Here is a 23,247-nt window from a genome sequence, read left to right on the forward strand (position 1 = left end):
GATCAGTTATCCGCAGATCATCGACGTATACGCATTTGCGTAAATTCGATGAACAATTACCATCTAAAGTGTCGTCGAAATGGGTCTATTAAGATTCGTGTTTCTAATTACAATAGTGTCAGTTTCATGTAAACCTGTGGATTTTAAAAATGTGAGAATAGAAGAACCACCGCCTCTTGTAATAGAAGATACTGTGAAAGTGGTTAATTCAACTGGACTTGTCAAAGATGATAATACAGTGGTCAATTCGACTGATCTATTGAGGAATGAAATGATTGCTGGGAGAAATAAGGTCCGCCCTGGCATGAATGCAAATGAATATCATATAACATTAACTCCAAATGTAAATGCGGGGACTTTTACTGGACTTGCAAGAATAAACGTCACTATAGTAGACCTCACTACAAGAGAAGATGCCATTAGGTTCTACGCTCCCGGCTTGACTATAAACTCTGTGCAATTTACAATATTTGGAGGTACCACTGTTCATTCAGCTAATTTTGGTTGGGATGATGATGACATTTTGGAGATCGAAACCAATTTTGAGGAATCACAATATAACTTTATCATCGATTACTGGGGCAACCTGCAAGCCCCAGGCACAGGATTGTACGCAGGACAATATGGTGACAAGTAAGTATTAATGATTAATTTAAGAGCGAGTTCTACCTAAAACGATACGGTGATTTTTTGTAGGGTTCCTCCAGATTTGTATAAGTTATTTAATAATGGATTAAATATTAACTATTCTTTCAAAATATTTAAAACACATAAAATTCCAATTACTTAAATACATATATGCCTCTCAACCTCTGTTGCTTTCTCAACGGAGATAATTTATGACATCCTAATTCGTATCGTCAAAAGTGATGGGATAATCAGAATTATCACGAGGATAAATATTTTATAGATTCCACTGTTTATCTTCGTTACAGCATTTCATGATAACGTCTGCCAGATTTAATGGATTCACTTCTATTTTGAGGTCTCTGCTCCGGACATACTTAATATTTTTGAAAAATGCTCCAAACCCTTAACGTCCTCTTATGATCATTGTCATACCTTTGACAAATATTTATCTCAAAAGCTGTCATGCTGCGCATTAACAGTGCTTAGTATCTCAGTATCTTAAATAAACGCGGCACCTATACGATAAATTGAAAACTCGAGCAGTGCTAAATTCCTTCTTAAACTTTATCTTGTTTGGACACTATCGGCGATCATCTCGTATCTCGAGAAGTTTCACGATTGTAACACGTGTCTTTCCCAACGTTCCATTTCTCTTGAGATTGTACAGTGATACGACGCATGGGAATGTAGATAGTGAAGTGACAGTAACTACACCCAACAACAATGGTTCGAAGTAGAATCAAGTGGAAGTGCGTCATAATATCATACATACTACTATTCAATGTGTTTACGAAATCTCTGCCTCTGGATTTGCAAATATTTTCGCTTCCTACAACCGATCCCGTTTTAAGAACTTCGGTAGTTCCTAGTTTACATACAGCTGTAGAAGAGTTAGATGAAACATTTAGTGAAGCGACAATTGATAGTAAAAATGTAACTAGTCAGAGAGTCTCTGTGAATGAGAACAAAAAAGGCGCATCCAGACATGCAAGACCTGATCAAAGAACAAAACAATATGCTGTTGAAATAACAATTGATGGGAATACCTTCAAGGGGCGTGTTGCGCTCGTAGTGAACTTTAATTACTCGATCTACGATGATGCTATCGTTTTATATGCTGAAGATCTGATTATCGATACTGTAAAAGTAGGAATTCATGGCGCTGCGCAAGCCGTTGAAGTCGATTTCGTTCATAATAATGGTAAACTGGAATTTAAACCAAAGGATGAGGCTTCAAGCTTTGAAGTGATTATTGCTTATCGCGGAAAATTGATGACTGGTGCTCGAGGACTTTTCAAGGGTCGCTACGATGAACAGTAATTTTTTTTAATATGTTCTTTTTATTTTAAGTTGCACGTCCTAACTTTGTCAATATTAATATCTTGAGAAGCACTGATGGTGTCTAGTACTGGAGCGTTTTGTGTTAAACTTAAACATTTTATACCTACACTGTTATCTCTTTGTAGTCCGTCAGGAAAAGCTCTCACTCATTGTGAATTTTGTTACTTTTGATTGTTGTCAGCCGTTTTAGTTTTCTATTTTTTCATAACTTTCATTGATTTTCATAACTGTTCACTAACAAAAATGTAATCGTCGATCTGCCTTGATCAAGCGTCTTGTTTTTCCTTTTCCTTTTTTAAAAAAGTCTTTACCAAGAGATTCTGATGATAAGCGGTTTGTTGACATTTACATTCGAGAATAATGTTATTATTGTTATTCATACTAACATGTTTTTTCTTATAGCACTTATGTAGGAATGAATTTGCATCCAACATATGCAAGGCATGTGTTCCCATGCGTGGATGAACCAGACGTAGCTGCGGCAGCCACTTTCATGTTTAACAACATGCAATACAGCAACATACTGGCCAACTCTATGCTAATGGAAAATAGCCAGTAAGTACTAGCACATAAGTGTACCACTTTATAACATTGTTTTTATTTTGTCGTTCAAATAATATGTACATTACATAACAAAGTGAAAAGTGGAAATTATATTAATAAAGAAAAAATACGAATTATTCTCTTGACATCTTGTATACATGGAAAACAAATAAATGAACATGAATATGCAAATATTTAACACGATGATGATGATTTACTCTCTTGAAGCTTACTATCTATCTCACCAGAACATTTCATTTTACAGGAACGAATTCCGCACACTAACAGGACCGCTCCACGTTTGGGGGATGATTGCCCATGACTTCGTTAACATCAACATTCCGACTACCAACGTCATGCTGATCGGAAGACCAGGTCTTTCCAACCAGGAGAGTCAGGCTTCCATAGCCATCAACACTTATTTTAACAACTTGAATGAGTGGACTGGGAAGTCTTACCAAGAGATAATAGTGGATCAAGATGGGAGGATGAATATCATAGCGTTGCCAGATGTCTCTACGGATTGGAATTCTCTTTCTATTGTTGGTATTTGGTAAGTTTCTTATTCTTACGATCTTATTAACATTTCATACCCTATGTGTTTGCTTCTATGTTTAGTTTACATTGACACTTGAACTGTTTTGGGAACCTTTCTTTTTTTCGTGTAACAAGCAGCTAATATGAAAGTTATGAATATTACATCCCAATAATTAGTGCAATATTGTTTTCCATATGAACCATATACTGTATTTTCTGATTTTAATCATACTAATTTACATTTCCAGGGAACCCTACGTATTTATGGAGGCAACTCATTCAATAAAGCAGAGGAAAACAGCACTAATCAAGATAGCTGAAGGAATGTGTAGCCAATACTTTGGTTACGTGATCTTCCCAGAGAACTGGAGGTTCGAATGGGTGGTGTCAGGCCTGTCTACGTATATGGCCTATGAGATGATGAGAATGGTAATAGCTACTTAATAGAAAATATGATAAGTCTTTCATCAATGAAGCTTCAAGTGAAGCTTCTTTTAGCGCTATCACGTGGCTTTTAGCAAGTTTATTGTTCGTTTGTTTGCATTAAAAAGGCTCCTCTCTGAAGTTATATTTTATGAGCCGTAGTTTTAAACGCAAAATACAGTTATTAAAATATTTATAACCCGATTAATATGTTGCTTTTTTAACCATGAATTAAGAGTTAATTATTCTTAACAGTATTTTATATTATTTTTTACAGTTCCAAGGAGACGTAAGCACAGACGTGAACCAAATAGACGTGAATGCTATATTCGTGACTGAAGTGATCCAAGAGGCTTTGCTGCAAGATGCCTATTCATCGGCTGCAGTACTCCAACCTGGAGAAAACATAGATGACCAAGATGCTATCAGAGATCACATTAATGGAGTCCTCAAGTACAAAGCTCCAGCACTTATGAGAATGATGAGATTGGTTCTTGGAGATGAAGATACTGATTTCATTCAAATAGCAGCGAGTGCGTTGCTTAACCGAGCGTAAGTATGACTAGTACTCTAGCTAGTGAAAAATATGATTGTATTCATTCACACCCGTTAAAATGCGATATAAGCGATTGAAAGGTACAAGAAACCTGCGTTTAGTAAGAATTAATGACCTTACAATCAGGAAATTATGTGTATATCCTGAGACTACTATATTATTGAAGAAGTATTATATCCTATTATTTTTCTTTAAACTTTGATGTATGTAAAAATCAACGATGAGATTTTTTCATGCATTTCATCAGATATTTATGAAGTTTTAAACCCCCAGGCCGCTACAACCAGTCAACTCGGTGAGCTTCATAAGCGCTCTGAACAGTGAGTTCCTCGGCAACAATAACGGGAATGTGGGAAATATAGAGGAATACTTAGAACCTTGGCTGTTTAATAATGGATACCCTCTTATACGCGTCGATCTGCGACCAGGAATTGGTGTCTTCCTTTCTCAGGTACCTACATTTCGCGTACTCCTTCAAATAGTGTATTATGTTTCAAGGTCTAGCTGAATACTTAGTTCGGAATGATCACCACTGCCCCTGTTTCACTTTTGTCAACAATACTGTTAACAAAAATGCCTCTGTTAAGGCTAACTAAAGTATTTAATTATTGAACCCTCATACTTCAAAAGCCACCACAATTTGGCTTGTATTTTCATACATCATTTTTTATAGGAGCGGTTTGGTTTCGCCAGTCAGCAACATATCAACTATAATATTCCAATCACGTACACCACCAGCCGGGAATTCAACTTTGATGCTTCTAGAACATACCCTGTAGAAATGATGGACAATAGTTTAAGTGTACCCATGACACTGGATGAGGAAGACTTTGTGCTCTTCAATATTCAAGGACAAGGTGAGTTTGACTAGACATTCGTCGTATTTAAAGACTACACTTTGTCTACTAACTCTCTAATCATTCAATATTCTTCCATGGTAATATTTTTCAACATCGTTACGTATTATCATTCTTAAAATATCTATCTGAAATTCTTGCCAAAAATGTTTCTACACCTACTATTTAAAATATTGTTATACCATTACCTATAGGTAAGAACATCGAATATAAAATGTTAAATGAATGAGGTTGATTGTCAATTATATGCTTTGTTATGTCCGTCCAGGTTACTATCGCGTCAATTATGACGATGCACTTTGGGAAAGAATTATTGAGGCTCTAGAAGAACCGGAGATCAGGGATAGAATTCATCCACTCAATCGTGCTACGGTAAGTAATAGAAAAGCAACACAAGATATTATAAAACATGACTTAATTTACACAATCGTGCTAGCTTTAAATTATAATGAATTTGATATACCCTTAACAATTTTGTACTGTAGTTCTTCTAATTCTAAGTTGGCTTAACTACTTGTGCATATCATCCAAATTTATATGACCAAATTGATAAAACAAAAACGCTCCTAAGTATGCAAAGAAATTCTCAATAATGTAAAAATACTTTGTTTCACAGCTAGTAGACGATGCTCTCAATGTAGCGAGGAAGGGAATCCTGGACTATGAAATCGCGTTCCACGTTGTTCTAACCATGGAACATGAGACTGAGTATGCAGTATGGAAAGCCTTTGTTAGAAACATGGAGTTCTTGAGGAAGCGTCTGGTAGCTCTTGTTGATGATGATGAAGATTTAGATCCTGACATTTATTTGGTAAGGAGATTTTTTGAAGATTTCTTATATGTAATGTAATGAACAGTTTTAACCGAGATTCCTGGACTACTAATTTTGGATATTAGATTAAATGGTCATACCTAAGTGTATGTGAATTAACCACCTATATAAAGTTAATACAACTTACTTGACCCTATATAATGATAAACTATATATAGACCCAGACTAAAATGGTAAAATAAAGTGGATTCTTTTATTAAATAATGGCCCCGTTCTTCTGTCTTTCCAAAGTGGTCACGGGCTTATAGATCAGATAATTTTGGTGACTTGTTCTCAAAAAATAACCCATAATAAATTTTTCTTCAGAGAATGGTCCGACGAACCGTGGGAGGTGTAGAAAGAGAACTTTCATTTAATCCTGATGTAACTCTGACGGAGCCAGTAATGTCGTCACTCACTAGAGGTCTGGTGATGGACCATGCTTGCAGAGCGAGGTACCAGCCTTGCATTGCTGCTGCTGTTGACTGGTTCTATGATCCTAATAACAATGAAGTCGTGTAAGTACATAGTGTTTAACGATAGTGTAAAATTGGCAGAGCCGAGTAAGGGTTTCGGTATGGTTTCAAAGTTGGAATTTCATGTAGAGTACTTAATAAATATACAAGTTTTAATTTTAAATGCCTAAACATGGAATTTAGTATCAGATCAGACCGTAGTACCTGCAGGTAAAAATCACCAAATAAAACTATGCTTAACTAGTCTGAGATTCTAGACTTCTTGAAATCTATGTCCTTTGATACAGGAACATTTTCTTCTTCCAGGAATCCAAACATTCCTCACGATATCAGACCTGCAGTATACTGTACTATGGTCAGGGAGGGAGGTGAAGAAGTCAGGGACGCTCTCTTTGATCGACTCGAGATTGAACCAACGCATTACGAGAGGGTCGTAATCTTGGAGTCTCTGGGCTGCTCGCAAGACTCCGGCTTCATTCAAGGGTGAGTACAAGATGTTGTAACTAATATCTTTGAACGTTGTACAATTATAATTTAAACAACAAGTATTATATGGAAGTATAAAGGTTTTTCATTGGCAACCTCAGACATTGACAAGGACAGGGAGAGTGACTAAAAGATTTTATAAATGTACACAAATATAAGTGTTGATGTCTTATGCTTTTAAATTCCTGCTGCAAAAGTGATCACTGAATGTCCTTTCTACCCATCGTCAATGCCAGTCTTTTAATAAAGGCTTATTTCTTCCAGGTACCTGGCAGATACAGTAAATGCTAACAGTCCGTATCTTGCTGAGGAACGAGTCAAGATCTTCCGTGCTGTAGCAGAGAGCAGTCAAAGCAATGCCCTGTTGGCTTACCAACTCATCTCCACGAGGACTGCTGATGTTAGAAGAATGTAAGTCTTCATATTTTTCATGTTTTTAGTTTGTACCTACTGCCTTGAAAACGTCGTTGTGTTGTTGATCTTGGTCATTGATGTACTGGTGGTTGTTAGGCAGCTAAATCTTACCATTGAGTAATAATTGGTGACTAGGCTTAAGAGGCCAGATATGCTTTGTAAGACAGATGTATATAACTAAGACTGTTAATACCCCAATTGTTGAATATGTTTTTTTTATACAATAGAAGTAATGCATATTTTCTCAGGTATGGTGGTCCCGAAAAACTTGAAGAAGTGATATTCGCCCTCGCGGACAACGTCGTTGGAGAAGATTTTATTAGATTCGTGAGTATCAAATTTTTATGAGATGCATTTGGCCTGCAACAATACCTTTAAAATTATTGATCTTGTGAGCTACATAATATGTATTTATTACGTCAAGTTAAAGTAATCCACCAACGTGGTGAGTATGGGTAAATCATTTTACCCATAGCTTTGGGAAGGAGGACACTTTCCAGCAGAGAATATTTTGGTGGAACCATGACGACGTAAATTCAATGAAATAAATATTGCTTTTATTATAATAATTTTGTTTTCTAGTCTCATCAACTCTGTGGATATAAACTGTTTTATAAATAAATAAATGAATGTCATTTCCACAGTTCCGAGAATGGGTGAATTCAAACTCGAATCAGTTGGATGATTCCGAAGGAGCAGCCCTAAGGGCTTTCGCGCAAGTGTTGCAAAACGAGCAATGGGAAAACAACCAAATGATGGACGTTTATGAGTGGATCGACGAAAACCATGCTCCTACCTTAATGCTGTCATTTACTGCACTTCTCGTGTCTATATTTGTAGCTTTTCTAAATAATTAATTAGTATAAAAACTATTTTTAAGTTTATTTGAAAAAATTACTAGTATTAGGTTGTAATTATTATTTAGATTAGAAAAACAACTCTACAATACAAGCTATAATAGGTTAAGAGTACAAATTAATCAAAGTTGAATATAGAATATATTTAGATAGATAGGTAGATAAGAATGCCTGTATGAATCGATTCTTCGGAAAAGTGAACTCGATAGTATCTCGATAGATATTATTCGTAGTTTCGTTATGGCTTTTTGTTCGAGTACAAATCGATACAAGTACGCTGAAGATAAAATATATCGATTATGTATTCGAATAAGCCACAATGATCACATCTTACTACATCTATTGTAATGAGAATGTTTGACAAATGTGTGAATTTTATTCAATAATTATATTTTATTTTAGAAATATTTTTCTTTTTGTTTAGGTAGACCAAAATTGCACAAAGTGAATTATTTTAAACTATTAATTTTAGAAAAAATGTAATCGACTAGAATATAGAATTTTAATTTTAAATGAATTTATTTAACCAGAGTTATACAAAAATATTAATTTACTTAGAATTATTGGTGAGAATTATATATTTTTATTCGATAAGCTGTTGTTGTAAGTAATTATTAAGTTTTTATTTAAGTTTTTTACTGCATTTTCACTCATATTTTTATAATTAAGTAATTTCTATATTTCTATTTTGTTATTTATCGAAAAAAAAAACTAAATTCGGTGCAAAGCGTCCTCTTGTATCAAATTTAGTGTTCGAAATTAATTATAATTAAATAAAACAACGTATATTAAACATATAAAACATTTAATCAATGTATTATAAATATTGTTAATAAATTAAATACTTAGACTTAAGGCACATATAATTTTGTATCTATAATCTAAAACCTTATTATTGTAATATGTACATATTGCAAAATAGATAGATATAGATAGATAGTTAAATAAATCGGTTAAGAATCATAAAAATGTTTATTTATTATATCCTTATTAAATAAATTATTATGACTAGAATTAAAAATGTTATAATAAATAAACCTTCAGAGATATTGAAGATGGCTTCAATAGTAACATTTTTATTAGATTTGACCATTAACTCTGAAAAAGGCTCTTGGCATTTTAAACATTTTATTTTCTTACATAAATTAACTGTTTCTAAAAAAGTACAAAATTTTCAATAATTTAAAAAGTAATTTTGAAAGAAATAAGGAATGTCCTATGAATACATGTTGAGAACATCATACATAGCTAAATTATAAAACAACTATTGAATTAATGTTTCATATTGAAATTTCAATATTTTACTTATGTTATAGAACTAAAATATATTATTTGGAAAAATAATTAAATTATACAATTTTAGCTGAAAAATAAGCGTTAAAAATAAAATAGAATATAGCTTTTCAGGCTGGAACAGTCTTAATATAAAAACAACATCGTCTTAAAGTGAGACACGTATTAATTCAATTATTAATACAAATTATTTTTTCCAGCGCCAAATACAACATATTTAAGTTAATCAAGTTACTTAATTTAAAATAATTTATCTCAAAGAAAGATAATTAATTATTATTGTTATGAGAAGCACCATTGAAGAATATTTTAGTGACAACGCTCCATCGGTTTGCTGCTCTTCTGTGACCTCTTCAGTAATTGTCTGTGGTATTAAAAAAATAATAGGCTAGATACATACATAGATTATTCTTTATGGTACACCAAGAAAATTAACAACCCTGGAAATCACAACACACAAATAATTTACAATAGGCGGTATTATCGCTGATTAGCGATTTCTTGTAGACAAACCTTTAGATGGAGTTTATCTATAGAATATTTGAAAAAAGGTCAGCTTGGGGAGAAGTACAGTCAACTTCAGGTAAATCGTACTTATTACTATTGAGTTAAGGTGAATGACAGTTACCACTAATGTGCAGTTTACTGTACCTACATCTAGACTATATAATACGAAAGACTAGACTAGACTATAAATAACAAAGATACAAAAAATACATAGACAATAAATTTAAAATAAAGATAAAAAATAGCAATACAGCGATAGCCAATGAGCCAAGTAGTGATCCTTCACCTTTTTAAATAAAACTGCAAGTGACTGTGCCAATGGTAGTGCATTCCTTCGTCCCGTTCCAGTGAAAGATTTGTCATATAGTAACGTACAGTGCACTGGCATCTAAAGTATTAGGTTTTCTGATGACCTGACATAAATCAGTGTGAAGATGAATAGCAGTATGTGCATTACAAAGATCATGTATTTAGCTGTACCTATCAGACCGACGCTACTGAAAACTTTGATTGGAAAAAAAATTTACTTAAAAAAAACTATCGGGTCGACTGTCGGCCGACTCATGATTGGTTATTCAAATAGATCATAGATGTTGTGTCTATGAGTAAAATGTATAATTACCTGTTCAGTAGTAGAAGACATCACAATGGGCAGTGGTCTCGGTTCGCCCATGGGAATCCTGCCGATAAACCTCAATCTTTCTCGTCTGAAAGAAATTAAATAGATCAAAATAACATCGAAGAAGACCAACCCAATACCCCTTGGTGAGACTGGTTGTCAGAGTTACTGGCTTTTCAATGCCCGTAACGATGACGCTTCTGCTTTTCCCGGGAATCTACTTTCACAGGGTCACTAAAATCCCCAAGCATTAAAAAATAAGTAAATTTTCATAAAAAACTGGTAACAGGGTTGAAGAGGTCAGATAGGCAGTCGCTCCTTGTGGCACACTGATGCTCAGCTGCATCTGGTTAGACTGGAAGCCGACCCAACTTAGTTGGCCAAATTCTCGGGAGATGGTGATGATGATGGTATTTTTTGCAAAATAAACTTACATTTTCTTATCAGCTATCATCTTGTCGTACTCTTCAATGGGGTTCAGTTCTCTCGAGTAAGTGTTGCTGAATGTTTCGTTGCCCAACACGAAGAAGTATGACATACGACAGTCGGGGAATAGGCTAGAAAACAAATAAATAATATTAAATGGGCAAATAGCGGAATTGAGATTAGTAATGATGGTGGGAATGATGAAGAAAGATATGAAAAAAGATTATATAGCTGAATATAATGTAAAAGTTAAATTTAACTGCCTCGTTGGTCTAGCTGTCGCAAGTGCGGCTGCTGAGCACGAGGTCTCGGGTTCGATTCCCGAGTCGGGCCGAAATCGCTTTGTGGGTTTTAGAAGACTTTCACAAAGCAGCCCGGAGCCTGGAAGTTGGTGATTGATACACCCGTGCATCGGAGAGCACGTAAATGTCGGTCTGCGCCTGATCTCTCTCCGGTCGTGTCGGATTGCCGTCCCATCGGGTTATGAGAGTGAAGGAATAGGGAGTGCACCTGTGTCTGCGCAAATGCTCGTGCACTATAATATGTCCTGCGTAGTTGGCTAATCTCCTTACGTGAGAACAGCCGTCGTAGCCGATAATCGGCTAGGAGGACATCATCAAAAGTTAAATTTAAACATAACAGTTTAACAGAAGTTAATAAAATACTTTCATAGCTACTTGTAGTTTCATAGCAGTTTAAATACAATATACCAAAAAACCTGTCGTGACGGTATGTTTTGATATCAAGAAGCTTATTTTATAACATTCTAAAGCAACTATGACTATGATTAAATTAAAATAGTCGCTTTTACATCAGCAAACTATTAAGTTTTTCGAAGTTTATGCCCAAGACATCATCAAATTGATGAATATTGGAGTATATTAATTGACGAATAGCCTTTTTCCCGCGGTTTTAGTCACATTTCGTATGAACTACTACACCTTCTGGGATAAAATATTGCCTTTGGCCCTCAAGAATATTGTAGCTATCTATCATTGAAAGAATTTTGGAAATCCAAACAGCGTTTCCAAAGATACAACATACAAACTCAGAAATTTTATCTCTTTCTAATATAACTATAGATATGAAGAAACTCACTTATGCTTCCCTCTCCTATCCTCGACATAGATCCTCCTAACATGCGAGTGGCAGTGCTCGTAGTTGAGCGAGCAGGCGAGGTCGAGCACGTTCTTGCGGAACAGCCGAGTCAGCCACTGGTTGTCTTTGCTCTTTATCAGCTGCGAGTACATCGGTATTACCTTCTTTCTCATGAAGCTCTGGAATTTTATTAATAAGTTTATAAGTGCTTTTTTTTTTTGAAATTTTTAAAGATACTTATTTACTTTCGGCAAGATTCTACCAAAATTTTGCTCGTGTTTCTTGGAAAATAAATAATGAACGTGTCTAGGCGCCAGTCCATAGATAGCATGGTGCACACAAAAGTTGCAATTTCGTTTACATTTTGTTCATTGTTTGTGAAATGTTTGAAAGATTTTTTTGCGTCACAGTCCTTTACAGCGGTGAAATCTCGTCTTTGGAGTCACAAGATTATTAAGACCACCCAATGAGAGAATATACAATTCAATTTGAAATGTCTGAATATAATTTATCATTGGATTTGCGGTACTTTTCAAAGTTTTCTTGCGGTCAAATTAGAATTTTCTCCATTCGATCTCGTATTTTCTTCCTCTGCCGACTCTTAAATGGCGTAATTGTCGTTGTCACTCATTATATCACTAGCAGTTAGTTGGTCTTTCAGGTTCTCTTACCTCCCATTCCCAGTAGACTTGTTTGGACATATTACAATTAGCTCCCTCAGTGCTGAGCAGCTCGTACCCGGCGGCGGCGGCGGCCCACACCGCGGGACTGCGTTCCTTCTCCAAGTACTCTAATACATCCATCGCTAGGTCCATATTCATATCTCCCGCTACGTACAGAGCGAATACGTCGTTTACTATCTGTGAATTAGGTTTTATATTGATGAGTTAAGATCATTGTTCTCCACTTATGTGGATTTTAGTTAATAAACAACCTATAGAATTTCGTGATTCAAACATCTCGTTTCCACCTACTCAATAGTATATCTGAGTGGAAAAGTGTTGATTATTTAGAAAGTTCTCCCTTTAGTGATATGACTATTCAAATTTTTTTTTTTCATAGCATAACAATTAAATTTCAGTCATCTACAATTTTATATTCAGCTTATAGTTCATAAATATTGCTTCAATAATAACTGGTTGTTGAATATACTTTTTTACAATATCTTTACACTTACTTGAGCTCTATTTAGTTCATCTATTATAGCATTGTTCTCGATCAGAGACTTTGCTATTAGTGTCCAAGTAACTGGATCATAGTTGACTCGATAGTATCCTGAAAAATTAATATTGTGACGTTTCATAACAAATCAATATTGTCATCCCAAGTTATAAATACCATGATGGATGGATATTTTCTTACAGCTTTTAAGACTAATCCTGAACAAACTAAGCTATCGGGGCTGCGGGATTGTTCGAAAGAGTTACCGCGGCCTTGGTACTTAAAAGGCCTACGACGGAACACGACGGTTTTTAGTCAGTAAGAGTCTGACACTCCCTCACCGTTGCTAACCCACAGCGGGGGTCATTTGATGATTTTCGACGTCGTTAAAAAAAAACTACTAAATAATCGAGCAACTTAACATTTGACCGAAACACGTCATTATTTACTAGATACATATACTTTACGAGAATCATAAAAACGCATTACACAGTCAACATGCAGTATCGAGAATAAATCAGCATAGTTTCACGAGTGGGTATGACAGAAATAGATTCATTGCCAAAGCCAAGGACTTGTCAAGTTCAACCTCTTTTATATCTAGTATTAACGACTGTAGTTCTATTAATGATTTGTGTGGTTTTAAGGATGGTCTCTTGTTTGAAGATTTTATTGAGCTGTTAAAGGGTTTTGTTCTTTGTATTGTTCCGAACACTACATTTGCATCCAACGTTAATTACAGAATCGCGAATACATATTGGCCTAATTTTAAATGCACATCTCTAAAATGTTAAAAAAAAATCATACGTATAATGGTAACAAAAAAGCCAAATTGATTTCGTGTTATAGGGACTGCCGGGCCTTTCGAACAGAGAAAATAAGCATGCAGAATCGAATTATAGGTATAGTATTAACGAAAGTGTGTCACCCTTTAGTGTATCTATCCAATGGGCTAGAAGCATTGCCACAATGAATGGCAATGCTTCCAGCCTATTGGATAAAAGCAAGCTTTTTTGTGACGAGAAGCTTTTTGAGCTGTCCAAAATAGCAAATATTTTTGGTACCTATTGTCGTTTATAATTTTGACGAACTCACCTGTGCCCTGCCTGTTGACAATAATCCACCCATCTTTAAGGTTCTCGCTAAAGGTGTATGTCTGAGCTCCGATAGTGAACCTCGGCTTGTAGCAGTTGTAACAATCCTGATTGTTCTGCACCACGTACGATATTGGGATCAGGAAGTCGGTCACCTCACGGTTGTCGAGGGTGAAACTGAACTGCCTCTGTAACATAATATAGGAATGTAAATAGTTTTGAATTTATCATCATCCTCCGAGCCTTTTTCCCAAACTATGTTGGGGTCGGCTTCCAGTCTAACCGGATTCAGCTGAGTACCAGTGCTTTACAAGAAGCGACTGCCTATCTGACCCCCTCAACCCAGTTACCCGGGCAACCCAATACCCCTTGGTTAGACTGGTGTCAGACTTACTGGCTTCTGACTACCCGTAACGACTGCCAAGGATGTTCAATGACAGCCGGGACCTACAGTTTAACGTGCCATCCGACACACAATCATTGGTGTCTAAGATATACTTAGAAAGTACATACAAACTTAGAAAAGTTGCATTGGTACTTGCCTGACCTGGAATCGAACCCGCGCCCTCATACTCGAGAGGTTGGTTCTTTGCCCACTAGGCCACCACGACTTATAAATAGTTTTGAATTTATATACAGAGGTTTAACAAAAAATGCTTATGTAGACCGACGAAAATATGGATTGACTGCCTGAAAGAGGACTTCAATAAAAAGGAAGTGGAGTGGAGTCTGGTGGCTGACAGAATGGATGGAAGTGGAAAAATATTAAGCTGACTTGGTAACTTGGGAACATAGCAGGAAGATGTAAAAAGGAGAGAGAGCAAAAAGGAATCCTGCTCATTGTTCTTAATACTATGTGTTTTTCTGATATTGCTTTTGTAGCGTTATATAACATAAGATGTAATGATTATTTTCACAAAGTTATATAAATAATACCTCATGCCTGGAATGCTATGCACAACCACATTGCATGCTTGGTCGATAGGAATCTTTATAAATATACAACTGGAAAAAAATTGACGCATTCTTGGCAAAAATCTATAGTATCATTGGTATCATTCCGACCCGAACTGTCGGTAGTCTAAAAACTATACAATTTGCATACAGAATGCATGAGGAAATAATTTAGGAAGTTAATAGTTTTTTATGAGGTGTCATAAATCGTAATTGGAATGCTGAGATTTTTATGCATAGATTAGACCATTTGAGTATTGTATTAGCAGGATAAACACTGCTGGCCTTTATTTGGAAAGACAGTAACTACAACGTTCTTATTTTTTAAGATTACTGGTATTTTTTTTTGTATAAAATCAAACGTGACCATCACACTATAGAAGTATTCAAGTGCATCCCGGATGACCTTCTTCAAATAACAAAATATAATTTAGTTTGTTATTATTTCACTTGCTGAAATGATTGAGATCTTTGATATGGAGATAGATAGTACTAAAATAGGATTACAGGATTTTCTCTATGTCCCCTTTCGGACGTCACTTAAACCAAAGCGACATCATCATCTCCCAAGCCTTTATCCAACTATGTTGGGGTCGGCTTCAAATTTCCAACCAAAGCGGCACTAGTAAAGATACAAATGAAATATTTAACAAACCTGCTTCAACTGAACAGAATTAGGTGTCCGATCCCTCAGCACTTGTACATTAATGACAGGGTACCCTCGTCTTCTGAACCACGAGCCGAGGATCCGAGACGCGGTGGAACCATTGAAGAACTGGTGGAAGCATTCAATAGTGTCATGGTCTAAGGTAGTCGTGAAGTCTTCGAGAGACACGTATTTACCTCTCCTGGAAATGGTAAGAAAGGTAAATAAGCTTTTTGGAAATATTTATGGTTAATCTGAAGATATTGTAAAAGTATTTGAAATTGGTATTAAGACTGCAGCGGATTGAAACGGAATCTCGGTGTTATTGAGAGAACTAGTGTACTAGTTTGCATCATTTGTTTTTCTTTGCTAGTTTAATAACATGATTACGTGAATAAATAGTTATATTATTATGAGTGTAATTCACGCACTCACAATATCTGTAGAAGACTAAATGGAAAAGCTGTCTTCACTTCGTTTTCATTGTTAATTTCCGTTGATTGTTAAGTGAATACAATATGCTTTCTAATTATTTGTGTTACTCTACTCACCGGGACTTCATATAATTCATAATTGATTTGTGGAACTTCTCCGATTCCACCCAATTCTCCAACATCCACAGGATCGCTCCAGTCTTCATCATCACCAGATCCTTATACCTTGCTGGAATCTCTATCGCTAGAGATCTGTTGAAGGTCTCTAACGCTGGAGTACTTTTGTGCCAGTCTACGGCCATGGCCTTATGTTTCATTTGGAGACCATATACTGTTAAGGGACGCATTTCTGGGAGCGGGTTTCCATAGTTGTACTGAAAAGAGTATTGAAGTAATTGAAATAATTTGGAAAAAGGGATTGGAAGAATTGATCGCTATGGGAGCTTGACAAAACAACCAGAGTTACGGCATTGCCTACATTCTGAGTACCTATATTTTATACATTTTTTTTTAAATAAAAGTACTTAGAGTTAATCTTCCTAAATTTTGAATCAAAAACTTAATTCAAAATCATGCTACTATAGAACAGTATAAAACATGAAATCAGTATTGATGTTTATATTGACTTGTGAAAACTATTTTCAAACAATATAACTGAGAGAGGAATCTGGCAAAACAAATAGAGATAGTGAATTATTGTTTGAATGAAAGGAACGTCATAATATTATTACTGAACTATAAGTATCCATGAAGGCCAGGGCTCTCGGCTATATTTTGACAGAAATACTCAATTTCAAGGTGACCTATTAATCTAAATTGAAATCTAAGAAACAAGACCACTGAATCAAAATTAATCATAATTATGTAACGCGTATGGCAGTACTAATTATTTTATTGTTTTGATTAAATGCTTCCATAATCCGGTATCGATATTTTGGCTTATATCTAAAAGTTTAAACTTCTGTCTCAGAAACAATATATTATATTTATTCAAGCTCAACCTCTTAAAAGTCCCTGTATATGCTGTTATAATTCCAGCTCCTTTTGATCAAATAGTAAGAAGAATCTAATCAATCCTCACCTGTGTCAGGAAGTGATAGGCCAAATATGTAGCCATGCCTTCTTTAAACCATTCTTCCTTCCACCTTGTCCGCTCTATTTCTCCTGGGTTGCCCAACCATATCCTGCTGAGATGCTGAGCTAACTCGAAGGTCATGGCCTCCAACTGTTTGATGCTGGTGAACTGGGCGATATTTACTATCCTATAGGCACTGGAATATTGGAATAGGTTTGTCAGAAATAGATAGAACATGTGTGTGCTAGGTGAAGTCGTAATTTCCAATGAAATTAATAATTTATAAGTTACTAGCCGTTTTCCCGCGGTTTCACTCGCGTCCCGTGGGAGCTACTGCCAGCACCGGGATAAAATATAGCCTATGTGACTCGCAGATAATATAGCTTTCTAATAGTGAAAGAATATTTAAAATCGGTCCAGTAGTTTTTTATTACAACCAAACAAACAAAGTTTTCCTCTTTATAATATTAGTATAGATGACTCAAAATTAATTGAAATACTTAAGGCTGCGTCTACAGTTAACATGCGCAAGTGACAATTGACAAGTGACAAGAGAACGCGGGTAGGTATTTTGTTTTGGTACATGCGAGAGTCGCTAGACTCGCACGTTTTTAACTTGGATATGTCTCAACACGCGCAAGCTACTTGTACTGTGTAGATGCACCCTTACATCGCTATCTCACTAGCAGATTAACCACGCAGATCGTACGCACGTAATAAACAAAACAACTATTGTTGGTACTAATGATGACACTTGAAACCGCGCGACGGGTAATTTCTTTGAAACTGCTCGAAATACGTCACACGTAGAAAAACAGAGTGTACATGAGCGACCATATGTGTTAGTATAAAGAGCGCTTTATGTTTTACCTCAAAGTGAATGACATAATTTAATTTGTTTTCTTTTAGAAAATAATCATGTTGCCAAAAACACTACGACAATTGGCGTCTCACATCTTAAGTCGTGTCTGAGTCATATCCCATCTATTTTTACATTGACAACGAGATAAATATAATTTCTTAAATAAAAAATAATGTGATTCACTTTCAGCCTCTTCAGAATATAACTGTCACGTTGGCGACACGGTAGTGAGAAAAAATATTTTTAATATTCCCAAGGAAACTATGAACTATTAAATAAAATTATGGTAACGTAAATATTAATATTAGTGCAAACATTGAATCGGCTATAAAAGAGGTACAAAACAACTGGTACATTATCGTAACAGCTGATATAATCGCTCTTATTCATCAGCCGACCTTGGCAAAAACGCTCAGATCCTAACTTTAGAATATGGGTCAAGTTTTGCGACCGACTTACAGGAAAAGAGATTTCTTTGAAATTGGTACGTCAGAGGTTTTTTCTCACGGTCTTGAATTTGTTTATTATTGTCGGTCGATTTGATAAATATAGTGTCAGTTTTTGGATCAGCATACAAGTGTTTGTTGATAAAATAATGGGCATTATCTAGTACGATTCGTGTGATTCGATCTTGACCTTATTATTAAGTAGATCTTGATTTACACTTGGAATTACTTTTACATCACTATTTCGTTTAAAACCACCTAGAATGAGTTCAAATTCCCTGCTTGAACCAGTGCAAATAGGTGTTTATTTTTCATGAAACGAAACGAATTGCAGAGCAACCAACAATCGCTGATCTAATGCGCCAACTGTATCTCTCATATATCGTTCTCAAGGTCAAATTACATAACACTTTAAAAACAGACTTTCCGGGAACCATGTTGCTATTTCTGAACAAAAACATGCAGTTTTACATACAATTCTGAATCACTTACCCGTTGGTTAGTAAATTCCAGCTGCCGATTTCATAACCGCTGATTAAATCTGGTACGGTGATCAAATTGATGGGCCCTTGGACTAACGCCCGATCATCCTTTGCATATTCGTGGATTAGATCTATGATGGTGATACCGAAGTTGTGAATGAATTTGTAATCATGTAGTTCGTCAATGGGAGCCCATAGGATGATGGTGTCATTCGTGTGTTTAGCTTGAAGTTGGGTGTTGGCGAAGACTGAATAGTGGAAGCCGACTTGGTGGAGACCGACTTGTGGTGATGCCATGTACTCTATTATTGTGTAGCCATCTTTGATGCTGGAAACAAATTAAGAAGTATTAAATACAGTGTATAATCTTATGTTCAGTTTCTTTGTCGCTCTGGAGTTCAAAATTTTGACAGATTTGGGTGTTGCAAATATTGTCACTTTAAATATATCAGGTACCTAATTTCACTCAGATCTGCCTTTTGACCTTTAGTTAGTCGCGATATTTGTAAAAAATTATGACTTCGGTTTTATTCTTTTTCTCCTCGTAGGTTAAAAACCTTGTTTACTAACTGTTTTGATAATATTTGATGACTGCATCTCTAATACTAGTATTATGAACAAAGTGATGCAATTAAAACCGCATAATGAGTGAGTATCTACATACATATAGGTTATGGTTTAAATATTCCCAGAAGAATAACCTCAATACGAAATACGAACAAATTCTTTAAATGGAAGATCACATCACCTTTGGGACTAGTAAAATATGAATATCTAATGCCCGTTTTCACCAACAATCTCTTAACGTTTCCCTAACTAAGTGTCATTTAGAATAAAGGCTCCCCCAATAATAAAAGTTGTAAGGGACACTAAACTTTGGTGAAAACGAAATTCATACTAAGTGTTTCCTAAATGCTCTTAGGGGATCCCTAAATTTAATCAAATCAAATCATCTTTATTCTCAGGCATCAAAGGCCCATAGATAAATACCTTAAAACTAGCATACATAATATGATATACAAAATTGTTAGTAAATAAAAACTTAAAACTATGTTAGTAGCACTTCACTTATGCACTAAGTCACTGTGCGGTCCTGTGGCACTTGTCCGCGGAAGCGACGGAACACCACGTCCTGTGGCCAGAAGTTTTCGTCCAAGACGAGGTGCAGGAAACACGTCGGCACTCGCACCACGAACGCCTTGAAGTTGGCGTTATGGCGCGACTCCAGCAGCTGCACTCTCGGGGCGTACTTCAGCTTCTGACGCACGTACTCCACGATGTCCTCCGCCTTAGTGGTGTAGTGTAGGCGGGAGATGTACACCGGGGTGTTCGGCTTGGCGGCACGAATTTTGATGTTTGGCTCAATAAGAGCCGTGCCGCAACGATTCTTGTTGTTTCGCTGACGGCGCTTCCTCCTTTGCACCGTAACGAACCCCTCATCGTCAGCCCGATTCTGTCCCTTTACGGGCACGGGTTTCTTCGTAGCATCAATTTTGCTACCGGTGACGCTAGCGTAGTCTCGACGTACATTTTGATGTTTCGTCGACGCTGCAGAAACGAGCAGCTGATCGAGCGGTGTCGCGGCGGCGAGCGGAGGAGCCGCAGGGACGGGAGCGGGGTAGCGGGGCGCACGAGGCGCGCACTGTGCCGACTCAGCATTCGGCGGTGACAGCGGCGATGGTGACAAAACTGCTGACGCGAAACTTGCACCCGATACATCGAGGCACGCTCCGCGCCGCATGTTTACGTTCGATGCACCCACAGGTGACCCAGTTACAGTCACCGATTTACGCAACTCGTTAAGTTCGCTGCGCAAATCGGCGACTGTAATTTGGGATGCATCTAACTTCTTCTGTACATCTGCAAGACTTGCCTTTAGAAAGACGATGTCTTTCAGCAGGCTCGTAACGTCGACGTGGTCGAAGGTGACGGGCGGAAGCTTATTCAGATCCTTGGCCACAAACGTCGGCACGTCGTCTGGAGCGGTCTCCTTTAGCAGCGTGATGACATCTTGAATGCTCTTCTTTGTCCCGTCACGCCGTCGGGACACCATCTGGTCGCTCTTGTTGAGCAACCGGTACAGCAGCTGCTTTGCAGCAGCGACGTCATCCTCGCTGAAGTTCGTCGCGCAGATCTGGACAGCGGACACCTCGTCCATCACGTCCAGCTTCTGCTGCAGGAACGCCAGCAGCTCATTCGCCACGAGTTGTTCACTCATAGCGATTAAAAAACAACTAGCAACGGCTTGCGCCGCGCTAAATTCTAATTTGTAATAAACAAATATACGCGTCAGCAGCACGACTGCATCGATTCACAGCTAGTACGAGACTGACTAGACTTTAGGTATTATACTATATATAGAAAATGGGCATAAGTAGTTTTTCCATAGAAATTTATGAAATAACTTGTTTGTATTGAGTATATTATACAAGCAATTATTGAAGACTTAACACTATTGTTTTTAACTAACAACGAAATCACAATATAAAGGAAGTCGATAATAATTATAATCGAGTCATTCTTATGTTCTGTCACTATATGGACTAAGCGCCATTGTACAAAAACATATTACCATATAGACAAATTGGCCTTTAAACAAAAAAATTATAACTCTGTCTATAAACAATGGCTAGTGTTTGAAATGTTTTGATGTTTTTTTAATTGACAACATGACTGATGTCATGTTTTTGCCTTTATAAACCGAAGTAAAATAATGATTGACCTTTGCAAAGCTAAACACGATATAATAATCCATTGTGAATTTAACGACTAGCGATTCAATTCATCTCGAGAAAATTTAGACTATAAAATCTGAATGACCAACCCGCATTGAGCAAGCGTGGTCCTTAACGCTCAATCTGTGCCCAGCAGTGGATAAAAAGTCCCATGACCCCGGGCTGCGGGATTGTTCGAAAGAGTTACCACGACCCTGGTACATAAAAGGCTTCAGAAGGAATATGATGGGTTTTAGTTAGTATGAGTCTGACAATGGGTGAGAGACAATGGGAGACTGTGGGTTACACAGCGGGAGCATTAGATGATGCTGTTTAATTCAAACAATCTATCTGTCTATATACATATAAAGTTATTCTTTATAAACCTTTTTTGCAAACGAATTCGTCTTTAAGTAATACTAATAACAGGATAGAAGCAATATTGCCTTTTTGGGTCTTTGAGCCAAATATGTAAAAGATTGCTTCCAATTTACCAGAGTGTATGTCCATAAATCACTTAGTGATTACCCAAACTATGATTGCGCATAAAAGTAATACATTTTATTAGTACTCAATATAACTACTTTTAGTACCCCACGGTATGGGATGTATCAAAGATTGTTCTTCGAAATTACCTGTCTGTATATTCAAGAAATATGGACAGACAGACAATGTTACTTTTTATACTAGGTTGGTATAATCAGATCACCATGATTAGAAAACGGCGTAACTGCTTCATTTAAAACATCATTTTAGTATTAATTAACGAGAAAATAGTTTAACTCAACCGAACAAATGGAAAGCCAAACTACACATAATGTTTCAAATCATCTTGACCTTAAACTTTAGTTCACAGTGTCAAACAAAAAGGTCCGTAGAGAGTCGACAAACAAATTCTTCAATAAAGTAGGGTTTTATCTTATAAGACCCTTATTGGTTAAATTGAGCGAACACCGTAAGAATTTGTAAAGGTCAGCATCCTCAAGAATGGAACATGACTCCAAATTACTTGGGGTAGCAGCTTAGAGATTGTTCGAATGGTGTATTTTTGTATTTTGTTAGACTGGGAGTATCTAGTGTTATTTAAATTCCCTAGTTTATTTATTACTTCATGTACCAAGAGACGTACTAAACATTAGCAGCTATTGATAAAAAAAAAACGATATTTATTTTTTACTTTCACAAAGGTTTTGATCAAAATTTTTCAATTTATAACACACGAGCTCTTGTTCCCCTCATTTCCACCCGTTCTGAGAAAACTGCTTTCCGCACATCGATATAAAAAGTACCTATTATGTCATTCTGATATGTATAATTAAGACGGTACTACCAAGTTTCATCAATTTAAAATCAGTAATTCTTGCAAAACAGTAATAAACATAACACATAACTACATGTTTTCTCCTTTAAAATATTAGTAAGATTACTCCAATATGCTTGCCAAAGAAGTCCATCAAAATTGATTTTCTTCGTCAAACGCAACATACATGACCGGTGACGGCGCG

General features: G+C 36.3%; 2 protein-coding genes across 2 annotated transcripts in view; one reads left to right on the forward strand and one right to left on the reverse strand.

Moving 5' to 3' along the window:
- On the forward strand, positions 1-8,900 carry LOC124631614 (membrane alanyl aminopeptidase-like). The gene is made up of 14 exons (XM_047166103.1): positions 1-633; positions 2,374-2,526; positions 2,780-3,067; positions 3,300-3,480; positions 3,752-4,026; positions 4,304-4,481; positions 4,704-4,887; positions 5,156-5,259; positions 5,504-5,698; positions 6,026-6,216; positions 6,481-6,657; positions 6,925-7,071; positions 7,323-7,401; positions 7,719-8,900. Exons 1-14 carry the CDS (start codon positions 80-82, stop codon positions 7,929-7,931), a joined length of 2,919 nt encoding a protein of 972 aa, XP_047022059.1. The 5' UTR covers positions 1-79; the 3' UTR covers positions 7,932-8,900.
- Positions 8,777-23,247, reverse strand: part of LOC124631616 (aminopeptidase N-like) — a 24,640-nt gene continuing 10,169 nt past the window's right edge. Inside the window, exons 3-13 of the mRNA XM_047166105.1 lie at positions 19,039-19,356; positions 17,245-17,434; positions 16,281-16,537; positions 15,739-15,931; positions 14,131-14,317; positions 13,052-13,149; positions 12,546-12,734; positions 11,875-12,053; positions 10,785-10,907; positions 10,354-10,438; positions 8,777-9,588 (exon numbers count right to left, since the gene is read on the reverse strand). Coding sequence (XP_047022061.1) covers positions 9,475-9,588; positions 10,354-10,438; positions 10,785-10,907; positions 11,875-12,053; positions 12,546-12,734; positions 13,052-13,149; positions 14,131-14,317; positions 15,739-15,931; positions 16,281-16,537; positions 17,245-17,434; positions 19,039-19,356 — 1,933 coding nt within the window. The 3' untranslated portion in view covers positions 8,777-9,474. The remainder of the gene's footprint in view (positions 9,589-10,353; positions 10,439-10,784; positions 10,908-11,874; positions 12,054-12,545; positions 12,735-13,051; positions 13,150-14,130; positions 14,318-15,738; positions 15,932-16,280; positions 16,538-17,244; positions 17,435-19,038; positions 19,357-23,247) is intronic.

This window comes from Helicoverpa zea, chromosome 7 (assembly GCF_022581195.2).
Source record: "Helicoverpa zea isolate HzStark_Cry1AcR chromosome 7, ilHelZeax1.1, whole genome shotgun sequence".
NCBI lineage: Eukaryota > Metazoa > Arthropoda > Insecta > Lepidoptera > Noctuidae > Helicoverpa > Helicoverpa zea.